The sequence below is a fragment of the Borostomias antarcticus genome (assembly GCF_949987555.1).
Source record: "Borostomias antarcticus genome assembly, chromosome: 17".
In the NCBI taxonomy this organism is placed as follows: Eukaryota; Metazoa; Chordata; class Actinopteri; order Stomiiformes; family Stomiidae; genus Borostomias; species Borostomias antarcticus.
In genome coordinates, this window is record NC_140250.1 from 2,352,267 (window position 1) to 2,369,766 (window position 17,500).

The following is a 17,500-nucleotide window of genomic DNA, read 5'->3' on the forward strand; positions in this document are numbered from 1 at the left end:
AACCGCAACCGGCTCTGACACATGGCGGACACCGCAATGGCTCTGACCTCGAACAACGCCAGGTTTCTGTCGTAGTAGTCGTCATCGTCCGCCCCGTGAGTGTTATTGATGTAGACGCTGGACAGTTTGCCATCGCCTGCTGAGAAGAGAGGGGGGGGAGAGAGAGAAAGAGAGAGAGCAGGGGAGGGGGACACAGAAAAGGAAAGAGGGGAGAGGGTGGCGGAGAGGGAGAGAAGAAGGGAGATTGACAGGAGGAGAAATATGGAGGGGGAGAGAGAGAGGGAGGGAGGGAGAGAGAGAGAAACCGAGAGAGGCAGTCAGGCATATTCCATTACAGTGTCGCCAGACTCGGGGGGGGGGCGTTTCCATCGTAGTCCCCGCGGCCCTGCGAGCCGACGCCAACGCCGCAGCATCGCAAGCGACCGGGCCGCAACCAGCGCCGCGTCCTGTTCCACCTCCGTCAGCGGCACGCCACAGGAGAAGTGCGTCGCGGCGCCTCCAGAGTCAGCACTCTCATTTCCCTAAACCTAGACGGACACGCACGCTGGTGTGACTGTGACACGCACGCTGGTGTGACTGTGACACGCACGCTCGTGTGACACGCACGGACGCCAGAAGGCACAAACACTTCACAGTTTGACACGCACACACACACACACGGTTGTTTTCCCCTGCAAAAACCCACACGATCAAACACATGATGTGGTCTCCATCCTGTCCATCTAAAGCACACTTCTGCTCTGCTCTGCTCTCAACCTACGTACTGTATGTCTCAGCTGTGGCCTACCTATACACACTCTGTCAAGCACAGGGAACTGGATCTCTGTGTGTGTGTGTGTGTGTGTGTGTGTGTGTGTGTGTGTGAGTGTGTGTGTGTGTGCGCATGCATGTGTGCTCCCAAGAGAGTCTGAGTCTGTGTGTGTGTGTGTGTGTGTGTGTGCTGAAGCGGAATGTGATATAAACAGCAAAGAAAATTGTGTGTGTGAAGGGCTGTCACGAGCCCCCAATTCGATTACTAATTTGTTCGCAAAGACCTAAAAATAACTCTCCGAATGTTTCAGGCCTTTCTGCGTGTTCTCCTCAGTCAATAGACAGAAGCTCCTCAACTGTGTGAATGTTTACTGTGTGTGTGCATTTGCTGTGTGTGTGTGTGTGTTTGTGTGTGTGCTTGTGTGTGTGTGTGTGCGTGTGTGTATGCTGTATGTGCATGTTCTTATGTTCGTAAAACAGGCTATAGCCTATATAAATCCTGGCATCACTTAAATCCAAACCCAACAAGATTATCCAGCCGGTACTATTTCTGGCACCATTAAGTGCTCAACAATGCTTGTTACATAGCAATTACACCGACTTAGAATGGACTTCAAGAGGATTGAGGCATTACTGACACCCAACACTAGGAGGATATATCCCAGGAGGGGATCAGACGTCAAGACGTCCATCCGTCCATCCCCTGGACACCTCAAACTACAACCCCCCCACCCCACCCCACCACACCCCACCCCGGACACCCCAAACTACTTCACTCCCCCCCCCGGACACCTCAAACTACAACCCCCCCCCTTCACCCCACCCCACCCCGGACACCTCAAACTACTACCGACAGCAAAAAAAAACAACACCAGTGACGACAACAATCCAGAATTTCATATTGAGCCGTCGCGATTCTCTCCTCAATGACAGTTAACAGGACCTGTGAGCTTCACCTTGGTCTGTGTCGGTCCGGTCCGGAGTCTCCGCCCCGCCGGTGGTGACGCCCCCTGAGCCCTCGCTGACCGGGTCGCCGCGGCTGACGCTCTCCCGGGAGCCGAAACGAACGCGCCCGCCGGAGCGGGAGCTGATGTCGGGCGACGTGTCCGAGAGCCCCGGCAGGTCCTCCGCCTTGGTGGGCGTGACGGTGAACCGCACCGACGCCATGGCAACTGGTAGAGGGAGGGGGGTGTAGGAGAAAGCAGGGAGGAGGAGGGATGGGGGGGTCACAGACTGGCTAGCTAGGCTACTCTAAAGCTAGCTAACTCTCAGTTGACTGTGATCCGGTAGAGAGGCTCTCATCTGAACTCGTCCATTGACCTGTGCTGGTTTTAATAGTGGAAGAGGGGGCGGGGTTAGTCGGATATGCACCCGTGTGGCTTAGATTCCTGATAAATATACAGGGTTTTTACATACAAAACTTTGAGCTTTGATGTAAACACTGTTGCGGTTAACGTAATTGGCGATAATCTTTTAGATGTGGGAAAAGTTAAAGTAAAAATCACTTCTCCCCTCGGTTCAACTTTTTAAAAGCCCAAATCTTTCACTGCTTTCCCTCCATCTTGCCCTGTTAGTAGGCTGGAGAGATATGCACCTTTTGAGACGATAATAGCTCAGAGGCTGCTGTGTTGGCCTTGAAAGGCAGGGTCAGAGACACATTGTGACCAGGTGAGGTGAAGAAATTGGAAAAAGGGGGATGGAGAGAGAAGGGAAGGGGCAGACAGACAGACAGAGAGAGAGAGAGAGGAATGGAGATTTTTTTTTTCCTCATCAGTATTTCAGACACACCAGCAATGCGGGGAGGACAGATAAGTTGGAGGTTTGCATAAGCTCCACTATGAAATGTAATCTTCTATAAGAGCTCTGAAAAATTTAACAGATTTACCATAACAGGCAATAAAATATTCCCACATCCACTTACCTTATTAAAAGTTGTATTATTGTAATTGTAATAATGTATCATCAATATAATTTGCATACTTATTGAGCAAGATCAGTTAAGCAATATGGAATTGTCTGGGCCCCTTAAGGGAAGTCTTGCTAAAGGGTGTCGTGATAATTGGGTAAGGAAGTGAACAGTCACCTAGTAACCAGGGCGATTAATACATTACATAGTTTCGGGGCAAAAGTCAACTATGCAAGCCCGGGCGTGGACTCCGTCTCCCCTGCAGAAAGAACCTCGGAGAGAGTTGAGTAGGTGCCTTAGCGCGGCTTATAATTTAATTATTATTCGAGAGCGGTTCCAACCGGTTGAGTCAGTGCTGCTGTTGCTGTAGCGAGCTCTCCACATGCGGAGGCGATGGTTCCTGCTGGTTCTTTGTGTGCCCTGGCGTATATATAGGCAGAGGCAAAAGGAAAAACAGCAGCATGGAAATGGCGTAATTGTTGATCGGTTTCGCAAGGTTTCTAAAGCTGCACGACTCGTCTTTCGTGTTTTAAACACACAGTTGGATAAGGGGGTGTGGCGATTGGTCAGGACACCGGTTTGTTAGGAGCAGTGGAGTTGACAGCGCAGTCCGAGAACACACCTCGACCAGTCCTATTCACATCGGAATCTAAATAAATGTTCCTATTTGACGGAGAGTTTTGCCAGGTTTTGTAAAACGCATTGCAGCTCCTCGTAGTTACAAGCCCAGTGTGTGAGCCTACCCTGGGTTTTACAAGGCTAGATAAGATAAGGACTATTCTCGCCGAACAGGTCTTATCAATGTCCAGGCGGGCACCATCTGCTTTGGATTTCATACATACCCCATCAATGAGCTGACTAGCCAGCTAACGTTATGCTGCCTGTGTTTGTAGCCAACTAGCTAACCAGACATCATTAAGCCAATTAGCTATAAGCTCGAACCGGTCAGTCAAATTAGTATATGATAACAATATTAAAAGGCAGATGACTGAAATTACCAATGCCACCCAATACACAGCCACCCAATACACAGCCACCCAATACACAGCTACCGACAGCCATTCGCACTGTCGAGAAGTTGCAAGATACAGTAAGTTACCAAAATCTAAAAACACAATTACTGACAGCGACCGTTCTCTACGTCTATCCAAAAGATGAACTGTAACTTACTGTTCCCGTCAGTCGCCTCGCAACGTTACAGTCCGCCAGCGAGCCTCTAGCTAGCTGTTAGGGTGCGTTCGTTTATAACTGGGAGGTGGCAAATTGCGACTTGCTAGGAATGATTAAATAAAACACCGCATGAACTCGCACTTCCTCGTCGCAAATTCGGATATGTTTCTCAGCCCCCAGTTGCTCGAATGCACTAGATATAACTAGGTAACTGTGATATAATGGTATATAGATATAACTAGGTAACTGTGATATAATGGTATATAGATATAACTAGGTAACTGTGATATAATGGTATATAGATATAACTAGGTAACTGTGATATAATGGTATATAGATATAACTAGGTAACTGTGATATAATGGTATATAGCTGAATGCACACAGGTCGGAGGTAGGTATTTTGCCACTTGCGACTTGCCACCTCCGACCACAAACGAACGCACCATTAGCCATGCTGCTCAAATGTGACACCACCACCGCTTGAGCATATAACTCGCACTCATAGCATTCGGCAGATATAGTAAATGATAAATGGGAGAGAAAAAAAACGCCACTATATGGAATACGTACCACGTATCTACTTTGTTTTTAACCTCTAGAAGATCCAACCGTTGTTAAAGCCGTCCCGACCCCGTACGCGCTGCTCTTCCCCCAACATCCTCACTTCGGCATTTTGTCCAAAAACACAAGCGCGCGCGCGCGACCCCAGCTCGCGCGTTTCGCTCGCCGCAATTTCGAATTTACGCATGCGCACACGATGATGCGGGACACGGTGATGCGGTACGGGGGCGTAGTACAGGATGCAAACGACGCTGTACCTTGACGTGACTTAGGTACAGTACCGGTCATTGTATGCCATGGTTTTGTTCCTTAACTAGCAGACAGACAAGACAGACAGGAAGGCATATTTTCATATTTTTTATCTTCCATTACAAGCACATTCAAAAACCAAATTACCTTAGACAAATCTGTCAGTGGTAGAGTTGGAGGTACAGAAATTGCACGCTACAATCTGTTCCACGTGATTTATATACAAAATAAATGCAAAAAAAACAATTCGCTAAATGAGATTTCAGCGATATGGGGTGTTAGGGCAGAAATAAAAGGCATATCACATGCACGGTGGCATACATCCCCCAAAAAAGCCCCCCCCCCCCCCCCAAAAAAAAAGTCCCCCCCATAAAAGAAAACAGAACTAAAACATCTCCAACATGTCTCCCTTCAGCCACCGTCTCCAAAGACCTGCATATGCCTGGACACAATGGGGGCGGCTCTGATCAATGATCAGTAGCTGATCAATAGTCCTCTTATTAGCCCCAGTTCACAGGATGGGTCTGGGCTGTTGGGTCAGGAGGAGGTTGAAGCGTTTCTTGATGGTCACACGGTGCCGAGAGAACTTGTCGTCTGGGGAGAAGCGGGCTGGATGTGCCGAGCTGGTGGGCTGCCCGGCCGTGTCCACCTTCTGTTGGGTCAGAACCAGACAGGAACAACACGGGTTAAAGTCAGAACCAGAGAACAACAACACGGGTTAGGTTGATACATAAAGACAAGATGGTCTCCTTTTTCCATGGCTTTGGACTATTCCTCATGACATACCAGTTTACTTATATATATGTCAAATGAGAGATGGGGTAGAAAGCTGTGATAGGGAGGGAGATAATAAGGATGGAGGGAAGGGGGGGAAGAGAGGGTGTAGGAAAGTTGATTGGCAATGTATATAACACATTATTTATGTGCACAGCCATGGATGCATGCGGCAGCAAGTTAACGTTAGCCATCTTTCCTGAAAAGTCGTGGTTTCAATTGGCATGGGGACTAACGTTACTAGGCCAGACTGGATTATTCTCGCTGGCTTCCATTACTAAAACATCTGTCTTTCCGATAGCCCATGCAAATTCCGTATGAAAATCATTCCACCTAACATAATTTCGACGTTAGCAGGCTAACATTAGCTAGTTAGCTTGAAAAGTAAGGCTTTAGATTAAAGGTAAAGGTAAACATACCTTCAGCGTGTAGAGTCGATCCCCATTCTCGTTCAAATAGAACTGCAGGAACATCTTGGCGAATAAGGTGATCTATGTGTGTTACAAACAACTCACGTTGATAAAAGTTTATCTTCTGCGACACCAAGTGGGTTAGTTTAAAGAGTTATGAAGAATAAAGAACATCAAGTTTCGTCGTGTCCACGTGCAACGTTGTTCCTTGCTGAATGCAGACGACCGTGAACCGGATATCCGCAAACCAAGGTGATGGTTTTGCAAAGCAATATGGGAAATTGAGTTATATTCACAATCTTCAGAGCAACAGTGATTGAAAAGAGCAACTTTTCTGTATGCGATTCTTTTTGGGCTGGAATGTTTTGTTGGCTGAGTGAACGTTCGACGTGTATAGAATAGAATAGAGTTACTATGGGTCCATACATTGTTTATTTTAGAACAAAAAAATGCAAATTGATATGAGAGGTGAAAGCTTGGTGTAAAACTCTGCCAAGAGGTGAGTTTAATATTATATACAAATATAAATATGATTCATATTATATTGAATATCATTAATATTTACAGTTTTCCTTCATAATAACCACTGAATTAGTTATACATCTCTCTACCATCATTGGCCAACACGACACACACACACACACACACACACACACACACACACACACTATGCACTGTAGCACTGCTGCACTATATGTATTCTGTCAGTTGTATCTGTCTTATGTATCTTAGGCTATGTGTTGTATATGTGTTATGTGTCCACTGCACAAAAAGTTCCTCACGGAAAATAAAGTACTTTGAATTTGAATTTAATACATAGCTGTCAATTCTCAGCCACTCTTTCGAGTGAGCCAGGGACTGGGAGGCGATGGCAAACATGAAAATGGTAGCTACATAGTTGTACTGTAAGTAAAAAGCCTAACTTTCAACAGATAAGAGACGTTCACATACTGGATGGGTACTGCTCTAACCACCACAACTCAACCCATCACCGTACTGGATGGGGGAGAGAGACCACCATTTTCTCCTCCTTCTCATCTTTCTCTGTCATGCACAACCCCTCATGACCTGGGGTCACCACAGATGCAAGGACTGGTCCCAGAACCGGGCCTATGTCTTGAGATCGAGAGTGAACCCCCAACAGAACCACCCGTCGGAGCAGTATCAGAACCACCTGAGATACAAGAAGAACCAGACCCAACCCAGGTACCAAAACAACAACCAGATTCAGAAGGATCAGATCCATTGACTCAATCTGTCCCCCAGTGCCCTATGATGGGCTGTGACAATCCAATATCAGTGTCGGAACCATTTAAAGTAGGAGACGAATTGGACCTTGGCCAGCTATCATCGGATCGGCCTTCTCCAGGTACAGATGTGACCCACTGTCCTGAGATGGGCTCCGATCAGGCAAGGTCTGTATTGGATACCTCATCGTCAGAACCGCCACCCATACAAGAGGAATCGGACCAAGATCGGATATCAACAGATGAGCACGCCCATGATCCAGAACTGACCCCAACGAGTAAGCCGGGAACTTCTGCGACTGAAACAACCCAGGCAGCGTCGGAACCAGGAGACCCAGAGCTGCCTGTCCCAGCCCGAGCACTGACCTCGATGACTGGATCTGATCTTCAGTACCAGGCAAAGGGTTCTGAAGACACAGGCCCTGCATTGGACCGCTTATCAGAATCAGCTCAGGCTCGAGGGGAATCAGACCCAAACCAGAACCTACCAGAGTTGTCTTCTGTGGGTCCGGATCCCACACTGACGACTGACCCTGAACCACTTGGCCCAGCAGACCCAGACCATTCAGTCCTAGCTGGAGAACTGGCCCGTGGGGGAGAGACATTACTCCTCTCTGCAGCTGCATCGGCGCCGGTGTCATATTCTGGACTGGTACCAGGAACATCTGTAAATGGACCTGGAATAGCTGGAACAGAACCAGGTGTGGTGACTCTGCAGTCTGACCCACGAGGGGAGGGAGTCCTCGGAGATTCGACCCCGTTCGCCCCCCCGCCGCGACCTCTGTCACCCCACTCACACACACACCTGCGACCCGTGGAGACGCACGCACAGACGCGCACAGAGACGCAGTCAGACGCTCCCATAGAGACGGTTGCTAAGACACCGGCCACACAGTCGTACACCCGAGCGCAGACCCGCGTACGGCCGCGCGATCTCACACACATCGGACCCCGCACGGAGTTGACATCACATATCCAGGCAAACACACAGAGTTCCTCACAACCTCCATGGCCTCCCTCCACATCATGTGATCCGTCTACCGTCTGTCTCCCCGAATTACCTCCACTGGACCTCCAGTTTTTTCCCTCATGTCATCTCGCTCCAGGGACGGGTCACCCCCTCCCAGACGTTAGCCTCAGCCCTCGCTTGCCTCCGCTCAACAGCCATCTTGGGGTGAGCGTCCCTCAGCCGGTCCCTACCGGCCCAGAATTAGCCTCCGGGGGTTGGCGGGAGAAGCTCCGGCAGTGGCAGAGGTTCCGGGGCGTGGCGCGACACTTCCACCCCGACAGCCCCGTGGACGCCGAGGCCCTGGCCTGCTTCCTCACGTGAGTCCCCGCGACAGCTCGCCGTGCGCCATCGCCGTACTGTCTCGTCAGACGAACCCTCTTTGCCGCTCAGTGTTAGTTTTGTCCAATAGGCTAGCTTAGTTTCAGGAACGTTCAACGTGTCAAGTTAATATATCACCGCTATTAACTAGAAATCGACCGATATGCATTTTTTAGGGCTGATACCGATAATTGCCAAGTTGAGGTGGCTGATAGCTGATATTTAGCGCTCACCAACATTCAATGGCTCTGTGGCAGTGACGCAATATCGGCTTTATGAAGCCGATAGCCGATATGACTCCAAAACGTGAATATCGGCTGTAATTATCGCCTGAGCCGATTATTGGTCGATCTCTACTATTAACTGGCTTTTGACTTGTCACGGACGCGACAGTAGCCGTTCGTGATGTCGGTAAGGACATATGGTTGTTTTTTTTCAGTTTGTCCTCAGGGGCTTGGTGTGGTCAGGTATTGAGTGTGTGTGTCCCCCCCCCCAGTCCAGCGTTTGACTCGATGTGCCGCTCGTCCCCCTCCATGCTGCTCCACCAGTGGGTGGGCCAGGCTGTGGGGGAATGGAGGAGACTCTCCAACTTTGACAGGATGGCGCACTACGAGACGGCCCGCAAGTAAGTCAGCCTCTTTCCTCGGCCTCCCGGACGAGCGACAAGACTAGAGTTTCTTATCATACCCCGGGCCGCTGTGGACCGCCAGATAACACAAACACAACACCGCCATTTTAAAGATTGTGTCGACTGCAGCTTTCACACATAATCTAGCGCTCATAATTTTTTTTTTTTTTTTTTAAAGTGAACTCTCAGTAGGCCTACTATCAGTTAATGTGCATCTGTTGTAGGCTACCAATCAACACCCGCCGAACATTTTCGTGTTGCAGTCGTTTGAGAAAAAGAAAATTGGATGATTCAATAAGAGAGTTACAGTATGTGACCGCCCACGTTTTAAATTAGGCTACATGAATATACTGGAGATAAGTAAGTAAGTAGGCTAAGTAAAACTTTATTTATATACAGTAGCACCCTTCCCAGCATGAGTGCACAGAGAGCTTTACAGTAAAAACATAAAAGTGCAATCAGTAGGGAAACAAAACAACAACATTAAAATACAGTCACATACGGTATAAGGAAAGGTAAAGTGCAGCGAAACAGAACGAACAAAAGGACAAAAAAGTGCAACAGTCAAACAGTAATACGGCCTATGGGTGTTTAAAAGCCTGTCTGAACAGGTGCGTCTTCAGCTGTCCCCTGAAAATGTCCATGGACGCGGCAGCTCTCGGCTCCTGAGGGAGCGAGTTCCAGAGCCTCGGGGCCGCCGGCTCAAAAGACCCACCCCCCTTTTGTTTTCAGCCGGGTCCGGGGCGCCGCCAAGAGCCCTCGATCCGATGATCTCAGGGGCCGGCTGGAGGTGTGGTGCTGGATTAGGTCACAGGTCACAGATGTAACTGGGGGCTTGAAGGTGAACAACAGCGTCTTGTATTGGACCCTGAAAAATACGGGTCGCCACTGCAGGGCAGCGAGTACGGGAGTAATGTGATGTATGAGTTAGAGCGACGCATTCATTCGCGCCATGACATCTTTTAGCTGGTTCACACCCTCTGAAGTGATCAGACACTCACTGTCTGTCTGAACGTAATGAGATTACAGTGTCTTCACACAGGCCTGCCACTGCATGGCACAGAACACAGGCTGTATCAACATTCTGTTTACAGCCTTGTTGCTCTGACAACAGTGGCCAGTCTATGTTATGCCTGGATCTCCGCCGAAACTCAATGAAGCTGGGTTTCGGTCAACCGCATTAGGCTACACATCAATTGATTTAGAGAGAAGAAAAGCCATGTGTTATCTGACTGTGGTGTGTGTGTGTTTGTGTGTGTGTGTGTGTGTGTTTGTGTGTGCATATGCGGGCGTGTGTGTGTGCGTATCATCACCACCTGTAGATTTCTGGAGTTTGAGCAGGTGGAGCTGAGGTTAGAGGTCACACAAAGGTCGCCGGCAGGAAAGGGTCAGAGTAGAGCAGCGCAGGCAGAGTTCAAAGGTCAGAGATGCAGTCACACACCCACAAACTACAAAATAGCATTCTTCCTCCTCTCTCCCTCTCCTCCTCTCTCTCTGGACTAATTTCATGTATTTTAATGTGTAATGTGTGTGTTATATGTGTTGTGGGAGATGTGCACTTGTTTTTTTTAATATATATATTTTTAATATTTTATATGTTTATGCTGTGAAATGGCCTGATCCTTGATTTTAACTTAATTTAATTGCACCAATAAAGGGATTACTAAAGGTCAAAAGGTCTCTCTACTCACTCTCTCTTTCTCTCTCTCTACTCTCTGCAGGATATTCTCTGAAGAAGAAAACTGTGGACAACAATGGCGGCAAAACCAGCGCCAAGGGAAAATCCCCGAGGGGCAAGAGCTGCTCTAGAGCGCCCCGCGGTGGCCGACAGAGGAAAGGCAGCGTTGACGTCAAGGTCCTGGAGGAGAGGGCTCTCGCGGAGTACACGGAGATCATGGAGGCGCTGGAGGTCATGCAGAGGGCAGAGGTCAAAGGGCAGGAGGAAGAGGAGGGAAAGGAGGACGAGAAAGAGGAGAATGGCTTGTTCATGGAGTACCTGGATCAGCTTTGCGGCCAGAGGGAGTTTGTGACCAAGGTATACTGACCAGTGTATAGCGTATAGTGTGGTTTTCATACCAAAGTGGCTGTCGTGCCGTGAAAGGCTTGTCTACTTACTTAAAGACCTGTGGTGAAGGTACTATATCGAGCTCCATGACTGTGGTGTTATTGTATTGACGTAATGAGATCCTATTCCATCCCTATCTCTCTCTCTCTCTCTCTCAGGCGGGGGCAGAGATAAACACGCAGTTCCTGACCTCCCTCCTCTCCTCTGACCCAGACCTCGACCCCATAGCTCTCCTCACTCAGGTCTTCATCTTCTCCTCCTCCTTTTTCTCCTCCTCCATCACCTCCTTCTTCTCCTCCTCTGTAGTACATTCATTCTGTTCTCTCTCTCTCTCTCCTCCTCTCCATCCATCCAGGATGAAGAGCAGGAGCAGCAGCAGACAGACGCAGCGGAGGTTTGCGCCGCCGCCGCTCGGACGCGCCGCGGACCCACGCCGCCAGAGCCCTCCCCTCGGCCGCCACAGGCTCCGCCCCCGTACGGAGATCCCCGCCCATCTCTACCGTCGCCGGGGACGCAGCTAGGCACACCCGGCACGACTCCCGCCACCGGTGTGCCTCGTCGTACAGTTCCGGACTACGATGACCAGAATGCACCTGGGTCCGGTCATGTCTTCCTCCTCCCTCCTCCTGTGGAAGTGTACAGAGTGGTAAACCCAGAGGCCAGCTGTTTCCCACTGGGAGGATGCGACCCTTTTCGGCAACAGAACAGCGACCCCCCCAGTGTTCCGTTTACGTGGCGGCGGCCATTTTCCCTGCCACCTCTGCCTGTTGTTCCAGCGCCTCCGTTCTACGCCATATCCAACTACATCCCCCATCATCCTTTACCTCTGCCAGGTCTGAATGAAAACCTCAACTCCCAGGATGCATTTCAGTTCTGTCCTCCTCCCGGTCACTTCCTGGTCAGCGGACGCGGGGAGGGACAGGAAGGGCCGGTCGTGTTCTTTCCCACGGACGACTTAAACTACATCTCCCACGATCCACCGCTTCGGATCTACGAGTCTCAAGTCATCTACGCGTACGACGGCGGCCATTGCTCGGCGTTCCAGCCACGGTACCACGCCAGCAGCACCATCACCCTGACAGAGATCCTGGAGCCGCCGGGGGCCTCGGCTAGAGAGGACGGCCCGTCCGACGAGAGCCCGACTGGGCCTGACGTCGCCAGGGAGAGCCCTGACTTCCAGGACCAAGGGTCTTCGTTAGAAGTACCCGTTTTGGCGCCTGTGGACGGCACTGGCGGTCAAGATATGACCGGAAGTGACTACAGCGTATCCTGTGTCGCGGAAGCAGTCGACCTACACTCCCATCCGGTCCAGCCGACCTCCGGCCTCCGGGGCAGAGCTCCACCGGGCCGTTTCCTGACCGCGCCGTCCGCCCCGGAGTCGGCCGCGCCCGGGGAGCTCGACGCTCCGCGCCCCGCCGAGCTGGATGACGCCAACGCTAGCTCCCGGGTCATCCCGAAGGCCCCGCCCCCGGGGAGGGGCGGAGACAGAGAGAGGGGGACGAGTGACGGAAGACGAGTGTGGAGCGACGGAGGGGATTCTGAGGAGGAGGAGGAGGAGGAGGAGGAAGAGGGGGCACAGGCCTACACCTGCTCTTCCCCTCACTCAGACTCAACCCTCAGCCTGCCTACTCCAATCACATCCCCCACAGAGCTTATCCCCGCCCCTTTCCCTCTGACGCCCAATCAGGACGGCGGTCGGTCAACGGACAACCCGCCGCCTCAACCGAACCGCCCCGCGGAACTCGCGGTTCTGGCGAGGCGAGCTCTGTTTGGCTGTGGAGCCGTGGCCACGCCCCCCTCCCCAGAGGATGACGGCGAACCGGAGGGGAGTCTCCGCCCCCTGGACTCGCCCCCTCTCTCCCCTCGTCCCTTCACGTTGCCCCGCCCACCCAGAGACACCGACACCCCTCCCTCCCCCCCCGCCTGTGACGACATGCTAACGGCGGACACGGTACCGGTCCAGTCCGTCTTCAGCTCCGGACCCGGTCCCGACCCGTTTGCGGACGCTAGCCCGACGGTGCGGGTCGCGGACCCCCCACACGGGGTACCAGGGGCTCTCCCCCGCCTTCCGGACCTCACGGAGGAGCCTCGGTCCGGGGCAGGGGGTCCGGACCCCAGACCCTCGCTGGGGGTCTTGGGAGGAGCTGGGAGAGCAGTGAAGGGATTCGAGGACAGGTTTGAGGAGGAGGTGGGTGAACTACGCTCCGACGTCACGCACGGCGCCGACGACTCTTCGGACGGCGCCGCCGGTCAAGCGCCGGAGACCGCCGACGCCACGGACAGGGACCCGGCCGAAAGCCTCGCCACGGGAGCCGGCGGAGAAAAGACAGCGGCGGGAGGAAGAGAGGAAGAGACCGCCGCCGCCACGGAGGAGAGAGGGACGGAGAGGGAGGCGGAGGGGAGAGAAGACGACGGGTCGCGCCCTGTCCAGGGAGCGAGAGGGAAAACTGGCGCCGCGGAGACGCTTGTGCTTCCGACAGAAGAACGGACGCACGGACAAGCGAGCGAGCCGGCGGGAGGCGCGGGGACACCCGGTGGGCCGGCGAGCCCGACGACGAGGGCCGGGAGGAGGAGGGCGGAGGAGAGAGCGGAGGGGACAAGCGTCGCGGGGAGAGAGAGAGGCGGACGGATAGGACGCCAGGGCCGGGCGGAGGAGGGGGGGGCAACGAACGCCGGAGAGGAAAGAGGGGGAGAGACGAGAGGAGGCACCGGCGGAGGGGAGGGAGCGGAGGGGGCGGAGCACGGGGAGAGGAGGAGGAGGAGGAGGAGGAGGAGGGGAGGACCTAGCGCCGCCGCGGAGGCGGTGAGCGAAAGCATCATGCAGAGTCCGACGCGGCGCCCGATGACCAGAGCTCGACAGAGAAGCGTCGGAGGAGCTGGGAGAGCAGTGAAGGGATTCGTGGACGGGTTTGAGGAGGAGGTGGGTGAACTACGCTCCGACGTCACGCACGGCGCCGACGACTCTTCGGACGGCGCTGCCGGTCAAGCGCCGGAGACCGCCGACGCCACGGACAGGGACCCGGCCGAAAGCTCTCCCGCGACGGACTCCGGCGGTCCGGAGGAGGTCCCTCTCGCCCCGGCGCCGGACGGAGGGGTCGAGACGGAGGAGGGGACGAGGGGGACCGTTTCGGGGGACGGTAAAAGAGACAGGGGGACGGACGGAGAGGGAGAGAGGGGGCGGAAGACGGGAGGAGGAGGAGGAGTCGAGACCGAGGGAGGCGCGAAGGCGGAAGAGGACGAAGGGAAGACGGTAAAGGAGGACAGAAGAAACGAGGGAAGACGAACGAGGAGAGAAAGACCGTTAGGGACGTCGAGCACACCGGGTCCAAGCCGTGAGAGACGGTCAGGCAGAGTTCAAAAACAGAGGGAGAGAGATGGACAGAGCGCGGAGGACGAGGAAGAAGTGGAGGGAAGCAAGGCGGACGGACGAGGGGGAACGGAAGACAGGCGGTCGGCGGGAGCGAGGGAATCGACCGAGAGGAAAGAGGAGGAGGAGAAAGAGAGAAGAGAGAGAATAGGGGTGAGACGGTCGTCCAGGAGAGGAGAGGCGGCGACTCGAGGCCCAAACGAGGAGGCCGAACAGCAAACTGGAGAGGAGGAGGAGGAGGAGAACGATGCCACCGTCTCTGACATCACACCCGCGGAGAGAGAGAGAGATCCTCTCGGCGGAACAGCGTCGACCAAACGTCGCCGAGGGCGGGGACTGAAAGAAGGCGAGGATGGAGGGATGGAGGCGGAGGAGAAGAGAGCCGAAGCGCCCGGTCCGATGACGACGCCCGTGACGGGACGCGGACAGAGAAGCAAAACAGCCGGGGGGAGAGGGAGGGAGGCGGAGAGAGAGAAAGACACAGAGACAGCAAAAGAGGGGGGCGGGGCGAGGGGGAGGACGGGGAGGCCCGGGGCGCGGGAACGAGGGACGCGCCGGGCTCCGGAGGAGGAAAGAGGGAGGACGAACCGGCCGGAGGAGGAGAGAGAGAGAGAGAGGGAGAAAGAAGGGAGCAAAGCGGAGGAGAGAGAGGTTGATACCCCGAGCCGAGTTTCACGCCCGACGATGAGAGGCGGAAGGAGCGCGAACGCCGAGGAAGAGAGAGAGGCGGGGAGGGAAGGAAGTGATACCGCCACCGCGGCCGAGAGAGAGACCTACGGAGAGGGAGAGAGCGACGGAGAGAGAGAGACAGAAGGGAACGGAGCGGGAGAGAGCGACCGGACGCCGGGCCTTGCCACGAGAGCCGGCGGAGAAAAGACAGCGGCGGGAGGAGGAGAGGAAGAGACCGCCACCGCCACAGAGGAGAGAGGGACGGAGAGGGAGGCGGAGGGGAGAGAAGACGACGGGGCGGAGGACGCCGGCACCCCCGGTCCCGGGTCGCGCCCGGTCCAGGGAGCGAGAGGGACAACCGGCGCCGCTGAGACACTTGTCCTTCCGACAGAAGAACAGACGCACGGACAAGCGAGCGAGCCGGCGGGAGGCGCGGGGACACCCGGTGGGCCGGCGAGCCCGACGACGAGGGCCGGGAGGAGGAGGAGGAGGGCGGAGGAGAGAGCGGAGGGGACAAGCGTCGCGGGGAGAGAGAGAGGCGGACGGATAGGACGCCAGGGCCGGGCGGAGGAGGGGGAGGCAACGAACGCCAGAGAGGAAAGAGGGGGAGAGACGGGAGGAGGCGCCGGCGGAGGGGAGGGAGCAGAGGGGGCGGAGCCCGGGGAGAGGAGGAGGAGGAGGGGAGGACCTAGCGCCGCCGCGGAGGCGGTGAGCGAAAGCATCACGCAGAGTCCGACGCGGCGCCCGATGACCAGAGCTCGACAGAGAAGCGTCGCTGCCGAGAGGGCGGCGGCGTCGAAACGAGAGACGCTGGCGACCGAGACGGGAGAGGAAGAGGAACAGGGGGGCGGGGTCAAAGAGAGGACGGTAACGTCCTTTCCTGTGGCGAGAGGAATAGAAGATCCGGCGGAGGGGGAGGAGACGAAAACGAGAAGCCCACCAGCCGAGGGAGGGGGAGGGGCGACGGGCGCGGCGTCCGAGGCCGGGGCGGGGGAGGGAGGAGCCGACAGCTCGGACAGGGAGGGGGACGCGGACAGCGACGTCTCCCATTCCCCGCCCGGGAAGAGAGCGAGGAGAGGAGGAGGAGGAGAGAAGACGCACGCCGGCGGGCGCGGACACGCCCCGGCCTGGGAGACGAGGACAAGGGGGGGGAAAAGAAAAGCGGAGGAGGAGGAGGGCGGGGTCAGCGGAGGGGAGGGGAAGAAGAGCCTGAGGGAGGAGAGGAAAGGGGGGATGAGAGGTAGAGAGGACGCCACCACCTCGGATGTAGAGGGACGGGAAAGACGGGCGGAGAGAAAGAGACGGGGGGACGGACAGAGAGAGAGGGAGAGACTCCTACGGAGGAGAGAGAGAGGGACGACCCGTTCGGTCCTCCGCCGTGAGGAAGGACAGAGGGACGCCCCGGGCGGAGAGATTGAGGGAGAGGTGGAGCGCTAAAATGAAAATGCAGAGGAGGAGGAGGAGGTGAGGAGAGAGAGAGAGATCTTCAAAAAGGAGAAATCATCTACGACGTCAGAGGAAGAGTCACTAGTCCAGTCTCACGAGGATGTATATAAATCTATTATTCACAGTTTAATGGATACAGTTTAATAGATAAAGTAAAATATATCATAAAAATCCTGAGAAAATACTATTTTACATAAAATTGTTTGGTTTACAAATTCTTCAAAAAAAAAAAACATATCCCTTCTTAAAGTAATGCAAAAAAGAAATATATATATATTCTTCAACAAATACAAAAATGCTAAATCTATGGCGCTTTAAAAGGACACAGATCGTGACACACAGCATTCTTTTTGTGATTGTGATTCACAGCATCTCGAGAGCAGGTAGAGTGAGAGGATAATATCAGGACTAGACTCACAGTCACAATACTGGACGTACGTTGCAAACCATGTTTGCCAGTAGTACACGTACGTACGTGTGTACACACACACACACACACACACACACACTTTCCCTTAAACATGTTACAGGGCAGCCTCTCAGTTCTATCCGTAAAGCTATGCTCCACAAATATCAATAGTCCAATCAGAGCTGCCGGAACCCAGAGATCCCGCCCCCACGGAATCCTCAATCGGCCTTCTTATTGGACGGGGCGGTGGTCTCGTTGCCGTTCTGCATCGGCCTGTTGTTGTTTCCCGGCGTCCCGTTGGCCAGGGGAGAGGACAGCGCGGCGGGATCCGCCTCCTCCCTGGGGTGTAGGTACTCGTTTAGAAGCCTCTGATAGGTGGGGTGCGTCGTCAGTACTCCAAGCAGGTCCTCTGAGGAGAAGAGACGCAGCAACAGCACTTTCAGGGGGGGGGATTCACGTCAACAGAGCTGTGGTAACAGAAACAACGTTTCCCAGAACAGCCAACGATAGCAACTCTCTT

General features: G+C 54.0%; 3 protein-coding genes across 3 annotated transcripts in view; all 3 read right to left on the reverse strand.

The window, feature by feature from the left end:
- The window catches only part of slc12a6 (solute carrier family 12 member 6), a 19,727-nt gene extending 17,478 nt beyond the window's left edge, over positions 1 to 2,249 (reverse strand). Inside the window, 2 exon segments of the mRNA XM_084452316.1 lie at positions 48 to 136; positions 1,707 to 2,249. Coding sequence (XP_084308442.1) covers positions 48 to 136; positions 1,707 to 1,917 — 300 coding nt within the window. The 5' untranslated portion in view covers positions 1,918 to 2,249.
- Positions 2,250 to 5,006: 2,757 nt separating this feature from the next.
- Positions 5,007 to 6,026, reverse strand: nop10 (NOP10 ribonucleoprotein homolog (yeast)). Its single transcript, XM_084452315.1, has 2 exons — positions 5,832 to 6,026; positions 5,007 to 5,290 (listed from the first exon to the last, which is right to left on the reverse strand). Exons 1-2 carry the CDS (start codon positions 5,883 to 5,885, stop codon positions 5,150 to 5,152), a joined length of 195 nt encoding a protein of 64 aa, XP_084308441.1. The 5' UTR covers positions 5,886 to 6,026; the 3' UTR covers positions 5,007 to 5,149.
- An 11,172-nt stretch (positions 6,027 to 17,198) lies between these two features.
- Positions 17,199 to 17,500, reverse strand: part of lpcat4 (lysophosphatidylcholine acyltransferase 4) — a gene marked incomplete at both ends in the record, with an annotated part of 7,242 nt that continues 6,940 nt past the window's right edge. The window contains one exon of the mRNA XM_084451584.1: positions 17,199 to 17,389. Within this exon, the coding sequence (XP_084307710.1) occupies positions 17,199 to 17,389 (191 nt within the window). The remainder of the gene's footprint in view (positions 17,390 to 17,500) is intronic.

Excerpts from the sequence above, each read along its gene's own strand:
- nop10 (XM_084452315.1), bottom strand. The coding sequence starts at position 5,885 with ATGTTCCTGCAGTTCTATTTGAACGAGAATGGGGATCGACTCTACACG. Across the intron at positions 5,291-5,831 it reads ATCGACTCTACACGCTGAAG|AAGGTGGACACGGCCGGGCA; the intron begins GTATGTTTACCT and ends CTGACCCAACAG.